A 20173-nucleotide genomic window follows, 5' to 3' on the forward strand; every position below is an offset into this window, starting at 1 on the left:
TTTAATCATAATTTATGGCACAACGAGGTTGCCAGGGTTTTAGTATGACCTAGTTTTTTTGTTGGTATGTGTGTCGTGTGAAGTCATGATAACTTTTTTTTCTGTATACCAATTTACTTGGGAACAACTATATCGATCCGCGACTGGTACTTTAGTGGGTCAAAAGTAGAAAAGTTCACCCCTTCCCTTCAAAATCTAGAAAAACGCCTAAAAAATGTAAATATTTTTTAACGTAAAATTACAGTACTCTATTACTCGATTTTAAATAGTCGAATTAGTTCCAAATTTGTATGGAATATTCTTCAAACATAGTAATACCGATAAACGATGACAAACCAAACAAATATTATAAACCCTTTACCCTAAGAAGGGGTGAAACTTTTTTCTTAGTAAAATGTATGTATGCATGTAAAAAAAATGATTTAGGAATAATTAGAGCCTAAAATTTTCACAACATGTAACATTTATAGTTAAATATTTATATTTAGTATAATAATAATATAGTTTTGAGTAAAATCACAACAAAATAAGGGGAACTAACAAATTTTTAACATTTATAATTTGGGTTTTCTATTTAACTTGGCCAGGTTAATTTTAGCACAAGTGAATAAAAATATCTATATAATTTTTTTCAGATTATTTTCACAATATTCATTAAACGTAAAATTTATGTATATACATTTAATTCAATAAAAAGAGTATCAGGATATAATAATTAGTAGGTACGTATAGTCAATATTTCTAAGTACTATTATGTATGGTACACAGTTATTAAAATTGTAAAATAATACTTTCTAAAATATGTGATAAATCATGTTCAACACTTTGCACTATTTATCAAACTAATGTTCCATGACTCTAAATAATAACTCCAATACAACAGATGCCTGCTGAGCTTTATTAGCAATAGCATTGACAACTGGAACAAGATGTTCATCCAGACTTTGCATGTATAGAGGTGGAAGTTTATTTTGTCCGCTACCCGCTTCGTAGCCAACCTGTTTGTTTATTCATAAATATCATAAGAAAACGTGTAATAGGGTAATGCAAAAGGAAAACTTACTGAATCGGGGTTTATAATAATGCGCAAAGCAAGTGGTGTTAAAGATGCTGCTGCCAATAGGTCTAAAAGAGGTACCAAAGCAGTACAAGTGGCCTTAGCTATTGATTCAGCTGTCCTACTAGTATCTAGTGGTTCTGCTACACGATCTGACGTTTCTTCACTCTAAAATTTACAAAATAATAAAATATTTCAACTCTTTGATCCTTAATAACTAATGCTAATATTATATAGTATCCTAATTTGTTTACTCAAACTACATTAAAAAATGATATAATTATTTCTTTGAAAATGGAATAATTTCTTTATTGTTATAATAATTAAAAAATTTCGTGGGTAGCCAATTTTAAAACTAAAACAGGCACTGTAGTTTTAGAATGTTATAGTTTGTATAATGATAAATATTTTTAATCAGTTAATACATTTTATAATTTATAAACCAAATTCTTACGTTCTGCTATTATTATATTTTAAGTTGTAACCTTCAATTTTAATGTAATATGAACTTACTTGTATCACAAACACTTCAGTCCATCTTATAAATCGACTCTTTCCTGAATAGTCTACTCCATTGTGAACTCTAATTGAAAGCACTCCTTGCAGTGACGTGCCATCAATACAACTTTTTACACTAAAAAAAAAGAATCAAAATACTTTTCCGAACAGATGAATGTTTATTTTTTCTAACCCAATGTTAAAATTAGTATCATTTTCTGTCCAATGAAAAATTACAGTTTGCTCGTCATTGGTCCCACAATTTAATTTAAAATCCTTCATCGTCCGTAGAGCATCACGCAAAAGAATCATTTTTTGTGTTGACATTTCAACCATAACTCCATCTTCTACTATTCGCCACCGTGTACCAGCATCATCTTCCAAATCACCATTTAGAGCAATAAAACTAGCACCCGTTACTAATGGTAAATTAAATTCTTATTATGTCAAGTTATTAATATTATGTAGCTAATAATAAAACCGAATCAACTTACTTTGCCTAGGCTTATTGTGTATATTAATTGCCTGTGTATTGTAGTTACCGTCATCTTTAGTTGACTGCACACAGACTAGATGTGAGTCAGCGACAGCACTAAAGTTGGCACCAAAAGCCAATAGTCCCCGATTAGACGATAACACTAATCTAGAAACCTAAAACAGTTACCACAACAGTTTACTTTAAAATTGTTTTTAAAAATATATTTACAAATTTATAAGTATAAATTCAATTAAAAAAGCATAGATTGTGTAAAACAGAGAAGGACATTTCTATATAACTGTAGCTAATAATCTAATGTTATAACAAAGATCATAATTTTCATCAACTATTTAAAATAATAAAATTTATACATTATTTACTTGATCATATCTATTTCGAGGTAATAGCACCATAATTTGTTTTTCATCCATGTGTATACGGCAGCCTTTAACAGTCGGCAAACCATATGAGTATTGTCGAAAATCCTTCAAAAATATTAAAAAAAAAAAAAAATTAGATTTAGTTAATTGAAAATTGAAAAAATAAAAATTATATCTTACTACTAAAAGTTTGATAACCGTTTGGCCAATTTCAGTGTACAAAGATGGTCGATTTCTAATTGAAACTAACATACAAGGATAATATCGATACTCTGCTCCTAATCGTAACATCAAACGAATCGGAAACATTTTAGCCCAGGGTGTTTCATATCTAAATAAAAATATAATTATACTACATACAAAAAATCTTATTAATTTAAAAATGCATGTTTCTAGAAATCATGTTATGTTGAATTTAAATCAAATTAATGATACTACTTACTGATGAACAAGGAGCGCAAACAAATGAGGAGGTGATGGAAGTCGTAACTTTTGCATACATTGATATGTTTGTCTAACGAATAAAAAACCACCATGGTTATTTGAATCTAGTAATGTAGGGTTGGTTGGAGCGCAAAATGACATATCTGTCATAGTAACACCTAAAAAAAAAAAAAACAATTATTGTTTTGATAATATTTATTAAATAATCTATTTGTATATACTAAAATAATTTTAATTATTATAATACAAATTTACAAAATATACCTATGGATGCATTTTTGTAAAGATGATTAATGAATAAAAATAAGTCACGAGGTGGATGTTTTTCATTAGGAATGGTTTCTAATAAAACTACCACTTCATCTTGACCCACACACGCCAGGCCTTCAGTACTCATACACCAAATTTCACGCTTTACACAGCAGTCCACTAAAAAGTAAAACATATCACTCAAATTAATTTGTATATAAACATAGAAATTATATATATATAATTAGTGTTTTTAATAATATTTTTTTCAAGATCTGAAAAAAATGTATAATTTTAGTTTTTTTTATTTAAAAAAATATAACATGTCTTGGTAAAATTTGACTTTTTGCTTATTTTTGGAGTAAGAAGTGAAAAATGTGCCTTACGAATAAAATTATACATTTTTATTTCAGATTTTGAAGAAAATATATTTTCATTATTATTAAAAAAAATGGAAATAAATCTCGGCCTCGTCAAAAGATTTGATTTCAGTCTGATTTTATGATAAAAATTTCAGAATTTTAAAACTGGTCAAAATTGATTTTTCGTGAAAAATTACTTTAAAAAACCTCGATTTTGGGCGTAAATATGAAAAAAATCAATATTAGACTAATAGAAGTTTATAAAAAAAATGTTGAGGAGGTTTAGCCGATGACCACGTGGTTTGACTCAGAATGTCCCATATATATAACTAAATGTATACTTACAAAATACTCTCCTAACATAAAGAAATAAATTAGGATTTATGGCAAACATAGTTTCTGGATCATTAACAGCTATTGGACGTTCCGTGTCGTCAAATCTTAGTTCCCCTTGATTTCTTATAGCAGCAGGAGGTAAGCCAATATTAGGTATGTAACTCTGAGTTAGCGAATTCAATGGACGTCTATTGGCTGGAATAACTACATCTAAAAAATTCAATATTAAGATGGGTAATATACTTGATGTAATATTTTATACGACAGTATTAAAAACAAAAAAAAAACACTTAATATTCTAAGAATAAAATAATTATTAACTTACGGTTAACAGTAGGACTCAATTTTTTTAATGACCTTGACTGTCGTCTTACTGGGAGAATTCGTTCAGAAGATCCATCTAAATCTGTTAGATCACCTCCAGGCCGAATACCATCACTGAACATAACTTGTTTAGGAACATCGGATTTTACTCGACCTAACATAAAATTGTATTTTAACGTTAAAACCTTGGTTTTTTTATTTTTAGAACATATGTAGTAATTTTTATTTTTAATAACATTTAAGGGCATGAGTACAGCCTTAATTAAGCCTAAGGGGTAAAACAACCCAATATTGGACAAAACAATTGTTTTATGACAAATTTTAATTATGTTAATTTTTACAAGGATAATTAGATTGGTGTCATGCACAAAAACTGTGACTGATTATATTTTGAGTTTCCTGCAACAATAGGATTTTCTTCATAGTTTAATGACGGAGGGAGGTAATAATCGCTTCTTGACAGCAAAAACCCTGCATAAATTGTCGCTGTCATTGTATACCACTTATTTTAAAAATCAATATTAAATTGTTAAATATCTTTAAGGAAATATTAGCTATATTATTGAACATAATAAATAAGTTATAGTTGAATAACTTTACTAGGAAAATTCTCTAAGCTGCAACATTAAATGTTTAAAGATCTATAATTTTTGGTAAAAAATGATAAAGATTATACAAGATGAAGTTATTTGTTAAGCGTTACAATGTCAGATTTTTATTTCTTCAACTATAAAAATTAAGTTTAAAAATCACTAAAATATCATGTTTCAATAAAATTCTACTGATAACTTAGGCATATCAAATATTTTCAAAATATAATAGTGAACACCTATTTTTAAGATATTCAAAACTTAAGTCGTGAGAGCTTTTGACAGAAAACAATTTTTTTGTATAAATTGATGGCGTACCCAATACTTAAATCTCTTAATATTAATAGATTTATACTTCAAAGTTACATTTTATGTTTATTTACCTTCTCGTTTAAGTACGCTAACGGGAACTAAAACAGATGGCACAGGTTGATTTCTTGAAACTCCTACTTGTTGTAATGGTGGAACAGTTGAACAATACTCCATAGGGTTATTTGGATTGGGGTGTTTAATTGTTGCTGATTTTTGTTTAACTAGAGAAACTGAGATCAGAAAATATCATTGAAATTTAAAAAAAAAATTAAATCTTTTAACATACATATATTTATTTTATATACTACATAATATTGTTATTAAAATGCTCAACAAAATGGTTCACCTTTTTCTAGTGTACTAAAACACTGTTGACATACACGGCCTTCATTATTCATATATGATAAGCGAGCTCGTAAATTACAACATTTTGAACATAACACCTACAATACAACATGAAAGTGTAACAAAAGCATATTATTTTTACTCGTTTATTACTTCTCCACATGCTCTGCAGTGATGTCTTCTTTTCACAACTGTAAATTTTATATCACAACGCATACAACTTTTAGCAGCTTCATCAGGTATCCAATAAGGTTGTATTTTGCCAAGCTGCCGTTCAGATAATGACAAAACACAATCTGAATCTATAAAATAAAATATAATTGTATAGCAAAGCATTATAGTTTTTAATAAAAAAACTATTTCTCAAATACCTGTACTCAATGTAGATGGCATTTCAGATTCATTAGTTGCAGTCCCATTTAAATTTAATGTGCTTGGTCTCTGTATATGACTATCTTCTATACTCCTCGGTTCCAAATTATCTCCAATTATTTCTGATGGTAATGAACATGTACTCTGAGAATCTAAAGAATCAGTTATTGTAGCAACACTGACTTGATTATCATCTTTTAAAAGTAATGTTTCAGTGGACTCTAAACTGCAAAGCGAATCTGTATGTTCTTTTTCTAGAGTATCGTCATAGTCTTCAACTTGTGTTTCAACCAAAAACACATAATCTTTCTTAACAGCTTCATTTAGATTGTCTTCATTCAAATCAGTTTTCGCTGTTACATCTGTAATTAGTTGGTTTGTCTCGTTAAATAATTCTTCATACTCCGACTCTACTTCTAAATTTGTATCAGGAACAATTGGTAACTCTGGAATGTCTTTGACTAATTTATGAGAACTTTTTTCTTCTACTTTGTATTCTATGGGATTTTCTAAAGCTTCCTTAACACCACTTTCTGTGTTTAATATATCATCCGCTTTTTTGGTTGTAGTGTCATAATGATATGAAACTGTACAATTTTCTTCAATTGTATCGTTATCATGACAAATAGGTATTGATGATTCTTCGATATAATCTTGTATTTCATCATTGGTAGAGGGCAAATCATTAGACGAATTAGACGAAGTGGAATCTTTTGTTCCTGAAACGCTGTCATCACCAATGAGTGGTTTTTCAGCAATAAATTCATCTGTAAATTCTGAGTTTGGTGTAATTACGTCATTAGAACTACAACAGTTATTGTTGACAGATAATACATTTTCTTGATCTTCATATTCTTCAAGACATTTGTAAAGTTCAACATCTGAACATTCAGCATTGGTACTATCTATTTCACAAACCTCTGATGTATTTAATGACTGTAGTTCACTAGATATAGTAGAGTCATCTTTAGTTGAATCTGGTGATGTTATCAATACAGGACACGATGCAATATCTGGTAGCCTATGGTCATTATCAATGAATGAATAATTTTTATCGCTTTCTTTAGCTGAATCATATGATTCTAATAAGTCTGGTCGAAATTCTTTCAAAGTGTCCTGTATAGCATTATTTTCTGGCAGTATATTTGAGTCTAAAATTAATGGATCATGAACATGTAGTTCACTGCCAGTTATTTCAACACTTGTATTTAAATGACTATCTAATAGAAATGTGGCTGGATCAGGTACAACCAAGTTTGACAGTCTGTTAGCATCAGATATAGTTGATGTGGTTGGATCTATACCAAAATTTGCATCAGCTATATTGATTGGTTCAAATGCAGGCCGGCGATAGTTAGCTGCTGGTAAAACATTTCTAGAAACCGAAGCTGTAATCTAAAACAGATAAATCAATTTTTAGAAAATTACATAATATTATATTTACACTTAAAATTTACCTGGGCATTTGACCCAACACTAGAAAGGCCATTTGGGATAGATGCTTGTAGTTGTTCTTTTTCTATGCATAAAACAAATAATAATTATAAATAACAGCTTTAATATAAAACAAAACAATTACCTTCATTGAACTCAAACTCGTCAAGTACTTTATCTAAATCAACAGCAAATTTCTCCATTTCCAAGTTGTTCTCAGCGAACAAATTGTACGGATAAATTTATCCCATAATTAGCATAGGTTATGGCTTACATTGAAAACTAACAAAACAGTTAACATAACAAAAACATAAAATATGTAAAACTATAACAATTTACAATAAAATAAAAATCTATAGGATGATATCAAAAGTTAAAAATGATTGAATTGTACCTTTAAAATGTTATTGTTACTTAAACATTCACAATTATAACGTTACTATAACTCAATTATATAATCTACAATATTCGATGTTGACTAAAGTGCAAAAAGATGTTTTTTATAATTAGGTAGGTATTACTTATTGGTTTATTCAGTAATAAATAATAATTATTATTCACTCCCTCCTCCAACATTCGCTTATCACGTCTATACGCTTAAATTGATAACAAATTATAATCAATTGATTTATAGATATCTCACCTCCACAATGAAGTAGATTATAAAATATACCTATTCAGTATTCATAGGTATTGGCTAAATAATTAATTTAAATTGTTTAGATGTTTTTCTCGATTATGATGAGGCAGGTTAGGTCGCATACGATCACAGATCGATACAGTTGCAGATAAGATCCAATCTCAGATAAGATTTGGAAAAAACTGAAATTTTAGTGATGACCCCCCACATTTGACCCTGTGTAGGGCGACCGGGATGTCCGAGTCCCAATATTATTACAGGATATTGTATTGTAATCTAAAATAAGTGTCTGTGCCAAGTTTTAGCCCTATACGACTTCGGGAAATGGGTTAAATTAATTTTGCAAGATTTGAAAAATACCCGTACAAACATACGTACGTGTTAGCGAGCTAAAGAAAAGCATGTAAAAATGTATAATGACTTCACACAAAAAAACACATCATTGTAAAACTAATACCTTCTCAACTAACGCTTTTCTGAAAAGTGGTTACATACATAGTGATAATTTTATCGTAAACCACTCAATATCTCATTGGGTTTAAAAGTAAATTACATTTTTTTGTCATAGTGTTTTTATATGTGATCTCAATTTTCCTCAAATTTTGACATTCCTAAGGCTACCCCCTTTCAAACTAATAATTTTTATATCAGTTTTTGAAACTTCAATGGTAACGTATACATTTCATTGACTTTTTAAATAGAAAATAATGTACTAAAAATGTTGACTAGTCGATAACCAGTTTTGGAAAACCAATTTTGGGCGTTATTGAAGTTTCAACTTTAAGGCAGGAAGAAAGGTGGAGTGGAGTATTATTTTAATCTGAGTTGATTGCCAACTAACTAGATTATTTCTTTTAACTTGCGTTTCCAAATTCCGCACCACCTTAACTAACACTTATAGCCAATAGGTGTTAGTTAAGTGGAATGGAGAAGGTATCTAGTATGGAAATAATAATAAGTATAAAAGCAAATCCCTACTAACATTCTTTACCATGCACGAGTTCGGCGTTCTCCTAGAAAATCTTAAAACGTTAGTAAGACAGCATAGTATGTATACATCTAACATAGTAAGAAACCGAGTCTGACGTTTATGATTGTCGTTCATCGGTTTATCTTATCATGTACGATGTATCTTGTGCACGCGACTATCTCCGTAGCTTGTGTTCTATTCGAGTTTTCCTAGTGTTTGCTCGTCTGTTCATTCGTTTATTTTGTGAACAAGACGACCTTTGCAAACGAGGCCATAGTTTTCTGCGATATTTGTAACATCTTGATCGCTTTCGTGGACCCACGGTGACATGGAATTATGGCAAAACCACCGCAGGGCGCAAACTTTGCCGATAGCACGGCCGTCAAGCCCATTTTCAGACCATAAGTCTGTGGATTTTATTCCTCGGAGTTTCAACCTACTTTTGGTAGTTTTTGAGCTAACCGTTGAAACATTTATGCTCTTTGTAGTTTCTGTTTTCTTCTTTATTATTAATCATACTACTCATACATAACTATGTATACCTTGTTTATTTCATCCATATTGTTCAATATAATATTATTGTTTATTTGTTTTTTATTTTTTACTAGTTGTTTTACCCGGTTTCACTCGAGTTCTGAGTACTCAGTCTACGCACCATTGTTTATTTATTATTGCAAAGTTATTTGGCAGCATATTTGAATAATGAAAAGCTAAAAATTATCTATGGAAAATTGCCTACAAAAAGAAAAAACCCAACTCTACCTATCCAGTAGTCTATAAGATAAGCTGTTACAGACAAAACTACATTTTAAATTTATATAGTTTGAGGTAGACCCACTTCGCTTGGTCATTTTAATACCACGGTACCGATTTACTTTCGTCCTACTCGCCGAGTTAAGATTATAATTTATTAGTGCCTAATGGATTTTGTTTTTTTTTTATATGGTTTTTACCTTTTCATTTTTCGAATATCTTACCAAATAATTTTGCAATATTAAATAAACAATGGTGCGTATACTGTTTTAATAGCATGACGTAGATCCACTACTGTAGCGTAGTGGGGGGGGGGGGAACTAGGCTAGTAGAATACGCAGTCAGAAGATTTAAAACTATAAATCATAAGTATGGTGTATTAATATTATAGTACACAAATCATTATTTACTCAGGCTTGTTTATACTTAATTGTATAATGATATGCGTATGAATATGTTATAGCAATAAACAGGGTGTACAAATACACAATTTATTATTACAAGTAGTACAAATTTATGTTTACATATTTTTCCTAACTATACCACGTAAAATCACAAGGCTACATAGCCATATGTAATAAAAACAAATAACCTATTTTCATTACGAAAACACATTTAAATAAATTAATACATTGTAATCATTTATCAGACAACTCATTTTTTCTTTTACTGTTGTATTCTAAGCTCTTTTGTTCATCTTCATACTTTAATCTTTCCAATAAATTAATTCCGATTTTATTAAGCCAAATTAATTTTTAATAGATACGTATTTTTTCGAATATAATATATTGTTTTACACAGAATACATAATTTGATTTAGCAATGAAGTTTTTATGTGTAGTGTCAATATTATTGGTATTTACTAATGCCAATGAGTATTATCCGTGTTATGAAGAGACAGATCAATATTGGTATTTTCCCCTAAAAACCACATACAAATCGGTTTCTTCGAAAGAAATTGAATTACCAGAAAGTAGTAAGTTGATTGTTGACTTAATTTTACTATTTCTTAAATAAACAATTGTAATATTAACTAACCGCTACTAATTGTATACTACACTTAGTAGTATTTAAATATAAATACAATACCTTCCATCACTGCATCAAAGCTAAAATAATTTGCTGGCAATGTTGAGTGGTGGTTAACCAGCTTTGAATAATTACCTCTTAAAAAAATGTAAAGATTTGTTAATTTTTTTTATATTATTAAAGCCGCGATAAACTTTTAACACAGAAGACTTATCACTTTGCACATTTCAAGTTTGTACTGTTTATAAGTGCATACTTTTTAAAATTAAGTTCAGGCACGACCCAGAGGAAGAAGGTGAGGTTGGGAGGTCTCTCCCTCAAAACAAATTCTTGCCCCTCTTTTCGCCCCCAGGATATTTTTAGTCCAACTATTCGTTGTAAGAGAAACATTTTAAATTATACTATTACTTCTAAATAAAATCAGCATGGAATCAAAATGTGAGAAAAGTATAAAAGCAAAAAAAAAATGTATCCGGTTATCTACAACAATCCGATTCAGATTTAGGAGCTAGTTGTATAATAGTGAAACCAGAGACTAAAACGTTACTGGTTATATTGTACCAAAACATCAAGTTCCGTTTCGGGATGAAACGTGTTATTAGAATTCGTGTTCCGGAAAAATATTACAAAAATGTTACAACTTGAACGTATTATAAGCAAGGAAATTAAACAGAATACAGATAAATCAATATTGTTACCGTTCCTATGACTTTGGGCCTAAACTTTTTTAACTATATTGTTCCGCGACGACACGGAACATTTTCAATCCCCGAGACGAATCTTAAATTGATTATCTTAAGGAATTTCGAACAGTTAATAGATTATTTAATGTGCTTTTGGGAAAAGTTGTTTTGTTTGCAAAATATAATAACATCTCATTACCTGAAGAAAAAACAATGTAGATAATCATAAATTCATCGTAAATTGTCTGCTACATTTGGATCTTACATTACAGAACTACCGATATCTGTAAATAGTTAGGTTCTGAGTAAGAACCATGTAAAGACAATAATATTTTTTTTATTGATTGTTCGAATGATCAAACAACTACAAAAACGATTTTCTTATAATAATCCAATATTATCTAGTATAGTTCCTTTAATCCTCAAAATAAATCCTTTTTAGACTCGCACACGTTTTTACCTTTTTCCAAATACTATAAGTTGATATAGAAATTTTGGAATCTGAACTTAAGTTAATACCCCAACTCATAAATGGACATCAAACAGAAAAAACTAAAATTAACACTATACTTGATTTTATACAATTACTAAAAATTTACGAGTTGGCTTTTTTTATTAATAGAAGTAAAATTATTGTGCTTGCCCCTCAAAAAAATTAACTTACCCCCTTTCCCGCCCTCTTAAGAAAAAGAAATTAAAGTATCCACTCTACAATCCGATACATTGGAACATAGATATGTCTTTTTCTACACATTGTCTTGTCAAAATTCTACATTAAAAAAATACACGTAAATGAATAATTTTACAAAATCATAAATATATTTTACGTTTATCCTACTTTAAATATACTGTCTGAATAAGCATGTTTCTCAATATCAGCAAAAACTAATTGGCCAGTACATTAAAATTATTTATCAGCTGTTTTATTTACAAAACAAGCGCTAAAGTACCTAATTAAGAGTAACTAATTTGGAGTACCTAATTAGAAGTACTTAATTAGGAGTATCTAATCTCTTATCTCTAATATATATAATCACATACAAGATGGGGATGTTAAATGTTTAAATTATGTGTTGTATTCACAACGATCAAACTATAACTGAAAAATAAATTCAATTAACGGGTCATATTCCTTATGAATTTTTTTAGGTCAGATATTATGAAAACACTAAAATATTTGCCAGAAACTTGATGTTTACTAGCCGCCTTAGATACTAGCTTGTTACTGCTTCCTAATATACTATTTCATTATCTATAATTCCACTACTACTCTAAATTTATTCGGTACTTCAACGAGACATGAAAATGCTCTTTCGTGGTTGCAGACTCGTCCGAAAAATGCTTTTTCAGAAGTGATAAGTATTTTGTGCTAGCCGCTTATTGCAGTTTCCATATTGACGCAGTCCCCTCAACGTTATAGGTACATGTTGGGGGACACGCTGTACTTTTCTGTCACCCGCTGACACATTATGCGTCACCCGATAGTGAGCTTGTTCTCCCGCCGCGCCGACCAGTCTGAGGATCAAAGTCCACATCGGGAAACTACCACCGATCGCCGCCAGGCCATCTCGGTGTTCGCTCTCTTCGCTTTCCCACGTCCACAAAAACTCTTTGTTGTGTCACGCGCATCAGTCACCATTCGTGTCGTGTCAATATAAAAAAGTAAAAACACCTGTTTTAACCTTTACTGATGGTAAAGATCACTTAAGGTGAAGTTGGACCGGACCCAACTTATTCATAGATCTATGTAGATTATGACTCCATTTGATGGTTTCATGATTACAATGATTATTTTTTATTCACTTTGGATGATTCGTCCAATTAAGTAATCCGTGAGTTAACCCGACTTTACCAACTAAAAGTTTATATGACAGGTAAAGTTTGCGTTTATACAAATTTTAACAGTTTCAGCGCCACATCGGACACTGGTGTTTTCTTTATTATTATAACGTTTTTATGAACTCACAATCTTGTTTGTCGTTCCGGGTGGAATCTTGCAACTCAAATTTCGAGCACTTACCGATTAGCTATCCGGCTGAAACTTTCAGGGTAGCTCACAATTCGATGATAATGCATTATTTATCCACGAGAGGTTGAAAATTCCACCCCTAAGGGAGTTAAAATAGGGTCGATTTCTTGTCCGTCGTTCCGGGTGGAATCTTGCAACTCAAAAAGACTTATTTCTCACTCGCCAACAAAAATTATGCGTGGTGCGTTTGGGCGTGAACGGTGCTCAGATATAAGCGGTACCAAGTTCACACCCATTCCCATCGTTACACTTTTTTTGCATTTTCTTACAACTTTTATTCAACTTTTATGATAATTTATACAGTAATAAATCTAAAATTATAAGCTTTTAAATTGATTACTAACTCTTATGATAATCCTTCTGACCATGCAGCAATAACATTGTACATTTAAATGTATAGATACGTACATACGAAAACGAAAAAGAACAAAATAACTAAAGTAGATTAAAATATTAATCTAAAAATAACGTTTTTATGCGCCTTCAAAAGTATAAAATATGCCTCCGGGGGTCTTGATAACCAAATAGGACAGATGAACTAGAAAAACGTGTGGCGCATCTTTACTACTTCACACTTCTGAATACATAATAACATTCTCTTCTCATTAATAACCCCTTTAACTCATAATTCATGCACAATCATCTTTTCTCTTCTAAATAAAATAATACTTAATGACATGTCATGTAAAATTGAGCACCACATTACTTTAAATGTTAAGCAAGTAGGTAGTTAACAAAAAAATTGAAGCAATCTACATAAAACAAACTTTGGAGAGAAAAGCAATTAAGTCTTTTCAATTTGCAATGAAATTTAAGGAGAGCACGGAAATCCATTAAATTTCATTCCCAAAAAAGTCATACTATCACTTTCTGATCCGTTCGGTTAGAGAGACAGCATTATGAGAGACAACTTAATGCATTAGCATGAAAGCTTAGGTTTTAATATCTAAGTAGAAAGATGTACCCCACGTTTTTCTAGTTCACCTGTCCTATTTGGTTATCAAGACCCCCGGAGGCATATTTTATACTTTTGAAGGCGCATAAAAACGTTATTTTTAGATTAATTTTTTAAATTTGCTGCTAAAAACTACTAAAATACCTAGAAATTAAGCAATAGAAATTAATATAAAACATTATAAAGTAACATTAACTAAAATTACTCAGAATTCAGGAAACACAAAATTAGTGTATTAACGTTACATTAATCGCGCCCCCATTGAATCTCGTCATAGAAGAGAGGTATAAGGAACAAAATTATTTTTTTTAAATTTATTTCAATTAAAATGTTTTAGCATATTACATGCTCCTACAAATGAGTTATTTTATGTGTATATGTATTATGTACAATATTTTATGTAGGTAGTCATATTTCGTAATTTATAGTAAAAAAAAAAAAAAAAAATAAGGTAAATGATAATATAATATGTAATGAATCGGTAACATAACAAAAATCTAAACTTAAAATAAAATAATGTTTTATTTTATAATTTAGATTGTATACCAGTTAAACTTTTTATGGTTATCAGAAATGGCACATCAAATGTATCAAAACACTTTATAGAAGAACATTTATCGGAGATTCATCCTTATAGAAATATAATTACTGAAAACGCCAAAATGTGCCAAACAGATATTGAAGCCATTAAAAATTGGAAATCAATTTTCGAACGAAAAGAGTTGAACTACAAGTGTTTGACTAAAAATGGACGTGAGGAAATACATGAACTGGCGTTGAGAATAAAAAATACTTTTTTAGATATATTTAGTAAACCTCAAAACTCTGATAATTATAATGTAAGTAAATATTTTATATTTTAAAAAATATATAAAATTGTTAACAATTAATTGCTTAAAAAATAAAATGTTAGATATTGGTAATGCCAAATGAAAATTGCCAAGAAACTGGAGAAATATTTATTCAAACTATTTTTGGAAGTACAAATATTGATAAGTTTAAAGCCGATGACAAAGATAATCAAATCGTACGTTGAATAATATTTAATTTTTGGATGAATATTAATATTGTCTAATTTAGTTAGAAAAGCTTGAAGATATTTCATTTACAATAAAAAAATTAACCGATTATTATTCTTCGGAAATGGTTAAATTTGGTAAAAGTAACACTATGAAAAATGTTGTACAAAGGATAGCAGACAAGATGGGTATTGAGCCTGAAGAAATTAAAGGTAAGTAAGCTAAATAATGGCTATTATTTTAAGCATACAGATACTGATCCAGTATGTCTAAGGGTTAAATCCCCCCTCGTATTTCTTGACATAATAATGTTTGTAGGCTGTGTGTTTTTCCATGAATAGCGTGTAGCAAATTTTTAGATCTGATAAAGGACATGTTAAAAAATTGAAGACATTAAGATTTTAAATGATTTTTTACCTTTATTTTTTAGGGTTTTTGTGACGATTAAAAAAATTGAATATTAGACAAATAATTCTGGTATTAGAGAATAGAGATGCTTTTTAATTAAATGTTTTTAGGTCAAATGGTGGATCATTCACCATGGCCTCAAAAACATTTAACTTTGACATAAGTCTGTAAAAGTTATGTGCTACTAAATAATTAATATCAGAGCAGATTCTATGTATCGTAATAGTTATTCGGCAAAACGTTTACATTTTAGAGGTATTTTTACAATAATTCTATTTCGCAAAAGTACATATTTTAATGAAATTTTCTACAATGTGATTTTCGAGGAATTGATATTTGTTTATTGATAATGACTCTAACGCTATTATTGTTATAAAAAACCTACGTGGCCGCCACGGTGAGAATTCTTCGGCAATAATATCACGTACCCGTGTTGGTTATATATTGGGTAGGTTAACTGGTCAGTTTGTGCATATTGATTCTGTGGTGATTTAATTTTTGACTGTACACACTTTCATGGATAGATAGCCCTTTCTGTTCAGCCGTTCACTCACAAAAAGGTGGCAAAATGTATGATAAAATTTACAGACGTTTAATGGGATTGTGTCGCTGGATTAACAATAATCGTAATTAATAGGCTATAGATTATAAATAAATATACACCATGAGTGTTTTTGGCTATTAGCGCGAGACTGATCAAATTTGCTAAAGGCTTAAAACATTATCATGTTTTCGAGGTTTTCGCAAAGGCAAAAATATACTTTTTGGTATGGCTTGGCGCGGCGAGAAAATAATCACACATTTCCTCCGCTGCACGGAAAAACATTCAATCAAGTGATTAGAGGAAAAGTTAAAGTTATTGAAGAGAAAAGGGATAGGAAAGTAAGGAAATGAGAGGGGAGGGACATTTACAAAATCTAAAAACGTATCCATCAATTAATGTTTTTTCGTGCAGCAAAGAAAATATTTTTTTCCGAAGCCTTAAGAGGAAAGGAAAGCATTAAATTTTATATAAATTCAGATTAAAACAAGTCAATTTCTAACATGTCTACCGAACCGATTTCAAAAATATTTTTTTTGTTTGAAAGTTCTAACTTAACTTACTTAAAATCTAACTTATTTTATTAGCTAAATAAAAATCGGCTTTGTAGCCCCTATAAAGAAAAATTGAATTGATCCAATAGATACACCCGAAATTACTTCTATGTGAGTCATTTTTTATCAAATTTCCGCCACAACATGAAAAAAATAACTTTAAAAGGTTTAAAGCTAGAAAAACGAAATACTTAATATTTTTCACTTCAAAATTAGTTAATTAAAAATGGTTATTAGACAAATTTTTATGAAATATTGCAAATCCTATGTCCCTTAATAAATAGTGATTTTCATTTCCCTTAATAATTGACAATACTATCGGTTTTAATCTACTAAAAATTAATTTTTTTACTGGCCTTGCTTAAATTATTAGACCCCCCCTCCCTATTTGTAATTTCTATATTTGTGATTTTTTGTAAATAATGAGCCTTCAACTTCAAAATTACAATTGTAGGAATTATTAAAATTATGTATGATGTATGTGGCTACGAGAGGTCTTATGCGGAAAAAGTAATTCCAGCTTGGTGCAGAGTATTCTGCCAAGAAGATCTTGAAGTCAGTATTGTAGTAAAAAGCGTATTGTTAATTGCTACATATAAGATTGATAACTTGAAAATTCTTACAGGTATTAGAGTATTATGATGATCTGTATTGGTATTATGCCATTGGTTATGGACATAACGAGAATGGCCGATGGGCTTGCCCATTGGCTATACGTCTTCTAGATAGCTTCAAGTATTATACAATTTCATTTATACATTGCTGTACATCTAATTTATTATTTTTTTGAACCTAGACGGCCTAAACTACCTTTTGAATCGTAGACGGCTCCGGAACCCACCGTTAAGCATTACTTCAGGGCCACCTACATAATTTATTGTGAAATCACACAATATATACAGGGTGATCCACTTATCGTGAACCACTCAATATCTCATAGGGTTTAATAAGATATTAAAATTTTTTTTTCATATTTTTTTATAACGTAAATATCAAAATTCTCAAACGTATAACGACTTCATCAATCGTTTTACCAAAAAAAATTTTTGAATTGAGATATAACATAAACTCATTTTTGATAATATTTAGAAAGTTTTTCCCAAGCACCATTAAATTAATTTTTTACATATCCTTAGAGCTATAGGTAATCATATGCGTTACATGTAATTTTAATTGACAAACTATAGATATTACATTTGTGTTTTACTTTATTAACAAATAATAATAACTAGTAATACTTAGTTTGAGCATAATATACCCAGTTTAAAGCTCACTTTTATAAAAGACGTATTTGTCAATACGTAATATTACTTTCCATACAATACGGTTCTATCGTTAAACGCCAATTCCACTGCAAAACAATTTTGGGAAAAAGTAAGGGTCCTGGGTTAGAGATTAGGCATCTCAGAGTTACCCTGGTATTAATAATGGCAATTATGATTGCGATCAACATTATGATTATATATGATTATGAATGTGATTTTAATTATGCAAGTGTTACAATATAGAACAAATTGATTATCATAATTGATCTTTAATTGTATTCATATTTTTTATGCTTTTAGGACAACATTTTTTTTGACAGATACAGGTCCATATGGTACAATTAATTTCACGAGTCATGAGTTCGTGTTGAGCATGTATTTCTTGTTAGGTATCGGCAAAAACGAAAAGAGAAGCAAAAAAAAAAGTGACAGGGAAATCATAATGGATTCCTCAAACTACCATTCCATGAAGGACCGTAATTGGAGAACATCTTTGTTCAGTCCATGGGCAGCAAACGTCACGGCAGTGTACTTCAAATGTAATTACAATTGGTATTCACCAACCTTGTATAAAATAGCGTTTTATTTCAACGAAAAAATTGTGGCTGTGCCGATGAAGGGCGGTTCTACATGTGAGGTATGTTTATGGCCTGTTATCGAAGAGAAGATAAACATATTTATACATAACTATAAATGCCATAAGTTTTTGGAACCCGAAAATAAAGAAGACAGTAATGAAGATAGTAAAGAAGAAAATAAAGAGGAATCTATTCCAATCGATGAATAATTTTTAATGGGTATTGCATTACTTAAATGGTTCTGCACTTTTCCACACCTTCCACCTTCAGTGGGAAATTATCTCAAATATTGGCTCCGATGCAAATTGGAGCTTCAAATTATAAAATTACCTACCATATCAATGTTACGTAAAAATTTAAATACCATTATAACCTGTAATCTTCCTTGTCAATCGCTTAAATATTAAAACCGGATGTCCTGATCCCTTATAAATTGCAAAGTTCCCTCACGTCCTCCTTGCCTTACAGTCCCTTTTTACACTTCTTAGCAACCATAAATTATCTTCATAATTCTCCCATTATCCGTTAACGACCATAGCTAACACCGAGAAATGTTTTACTTTCAGTTAAGTTTCTTTTTACTGGCAATATTTTTACTTACGTTGTATGCTTACTTTGCGATTGGTGTTAATTTACTAATTAGTAATTACTATAGTTTATCTTAATTTTTCTTTGTATATGTAATTATAAAAACATTTATATGAATTAAATACAAATATGTACAACTAGCCTAAGGGCTAGTCCTGTAAGTTTTAAATTAAATATAAAACTAAAATAATGTTTCTACATTTACGGTGTTTCTAATTTTTTATGATAAAATTATTATTGTGCACCTGAAAATGTGGATGTTTATAGTTTTACGACCATTGCTTATTCCAGTGTGCACTACAGAGTACGGTGTATAGTGGATACCACTATATCAAGCGCTAAATACACCATGTAGGGTGAAGGAAGGTATTTTCGTGGCATAAGCAATTTGGTGATATAGTTTGTTGATCGTATCGCGTAATTCCCTATTAGAAAATCACACTGATTGTTAAAATAACTGTGTTTTAAGAATCAGTGTGATTTTCAAGACAATTGTCTAATAGGGAATTACGCGATACAATCAACAAACTATATCACGAAATTGCTTATGCCACGAAAATACCTTCCTTCACCCTATTTAATGATTATTTTGTGCTTAGTTTAGATAATGTTAGTTCCACGTTTATTAAATGGTATATTATTTGAATAAATAATATATGTAATATATTGTTCTTGTAGTAAAATTATTTTTTAATTTTTAGTTCACTTTTTACTATTTTTAGAAAATCATGTTTTTTAAAAAAAAATTATATTTATTTATTTTATATTTTACTTTTTAGTCCTATTAAAGGTACTTACTAATTGGTGAATAGATTACTAAATTAATTTTGGAAGATTTGAACAAAAATTAAATTTTAGTGAAATGACCCTCTCGGCCCCTCAACCCGGATGTACAGGTCCCAATATGATTACAGGATATTATTGTATTGTCATCCGAGATGAATGTCTGTGCCAAGTTTCAGCCATATACGACATCGGGA

General features: G+C 30.0%; 2 protein-coding genes across 2 annotated transcripts; one reads left to right on the top strand and one right to left on the bottom strand.

Moving 5' to 3' along the window:
• Positions 1 to 550: 550 nt before the first annotated feature.
• LOC126845828 (zinc finger FYVE domain-containing protein 9) lies at positions 551 to 7741 on the bottom strand. Its single transcript, XM_050584761.1, has 18 exons — positions 7576 to 7741; positions 7327 to 7463; positions 7205 to 7266; positions 5747 to 7142; positions 5529 to 5677; positions 5377 to 5473; positions 5102 to 5260; positions 4130 to 4282; positions 3814 to 4014; positions 3122 to 3286; positions 2856 to 3015; positions 2594 to 2744; positions 2414 to 2518; positions 2050 to 2206; positions 1749 to 1974; positions 1571 to 1691; positions 1064 to 1225; positions 551 to 998 (listed from the first exon to the last, which is right to left on the bottom strand). Exons 2-18 carry the CDS (start codon positions 7382 to 7384, stop codon positions 843 to 845), a joined length of 3678 nt encoding a protein of 1225 aa, XP_050440718.1. The 5' UTR covers positions 7385 to 7463; positions 7576 to 7741; the 3' UTR covers positions 551 to 842.
• A 2470-nt stretch (positions 7742 to 10211) lies between these two features.
• On the top strand, positions 10212 to 19277 carry LOC126845702 (multiple inositol polyphosphate phosphatase 1-like). The gene is made up of 7 exons (XM_050584534.1): positions 10212 to 10520; positions 14778 to 15079; positions 15154 to 15267; positions 15321 to 15471; positions 17217 to 17317; positions 17388 to 17497; positions 18328 to 19277. Exons 1-7 carry the CDS (start codon positions 10367 to 10369, stop codon positions 18812 to 18814), a joined length of 1419 nt encoding a protein of 472 aa, XP_050440491.1. The 5' UTR covers positions 10212 to 10366; the 3' UTR covers positions 18815 to 19277.
• The last annotated feature ends 896 nt before the right edge of the window (positions 19278 to 20173 follow it).

The sequence above is a fragment of the Adelges cooleyi genome, unplaced genomic scaffold (genome assembly GCF_023614345.1).
Source record: "Adelges cooleyi isolate 19-005CV unplaced genomic scaffold, UGA_ACOO_1.1 ACOO_flye_CR_arks_rails_tigmint_CR_PRNA_8, whole genome shotgun sequence".
In the NCBI taxonomy this organism is placed as follows: Eukaryota; Metazoa; Arthropoda; class Insecta; order Hemiptera; family Adelgidae; genus Adelges; species Adelges cooleyi.

Coding starts and splice junctions, on each gene's coding strand:
- LOC126845828 (XM_050584761.1), bottom strand. CDS start 7,384: ATGGAGAAATTTGCTGTTGATTTAGATAAAGTACTTGACGAGTTTGAG. Junction 7,267..7,326: donor CGAGTTTGAGTTCAATGAAG/GTAATTGTTTTG, acceptor TTTTATGCATAG/AAAAAGAACAACTACAAGCA. Junction 5,261..5,376: donor TTTTAGTACACTAGAAAAAG/GTGAACCATTTT, acceptor TTCTGATCTCAG/TTTCTCTAGTTAAACAAAAA.
- LOC126845702 (XM_050584534.1), top strand. CDS start 10,367: ATGAAGTTTTTATGTGTAGTGTCAATATTATTGGTATTTACTAATGCC. Junction 10,521..14,777: donor AATTGAATTACCAGAAAGTA/GTAAGTTGATTG, acceptor TTTATAATTTAG/ATTGTATACCAGTTAAACTT. Junction 15,080..15,153: donor AAAACTCTGATAATTATAAT/GTAAGTAAATAT, acceptor ATAAAATGTTAG/ATATTGGTAATGCCAAATGA.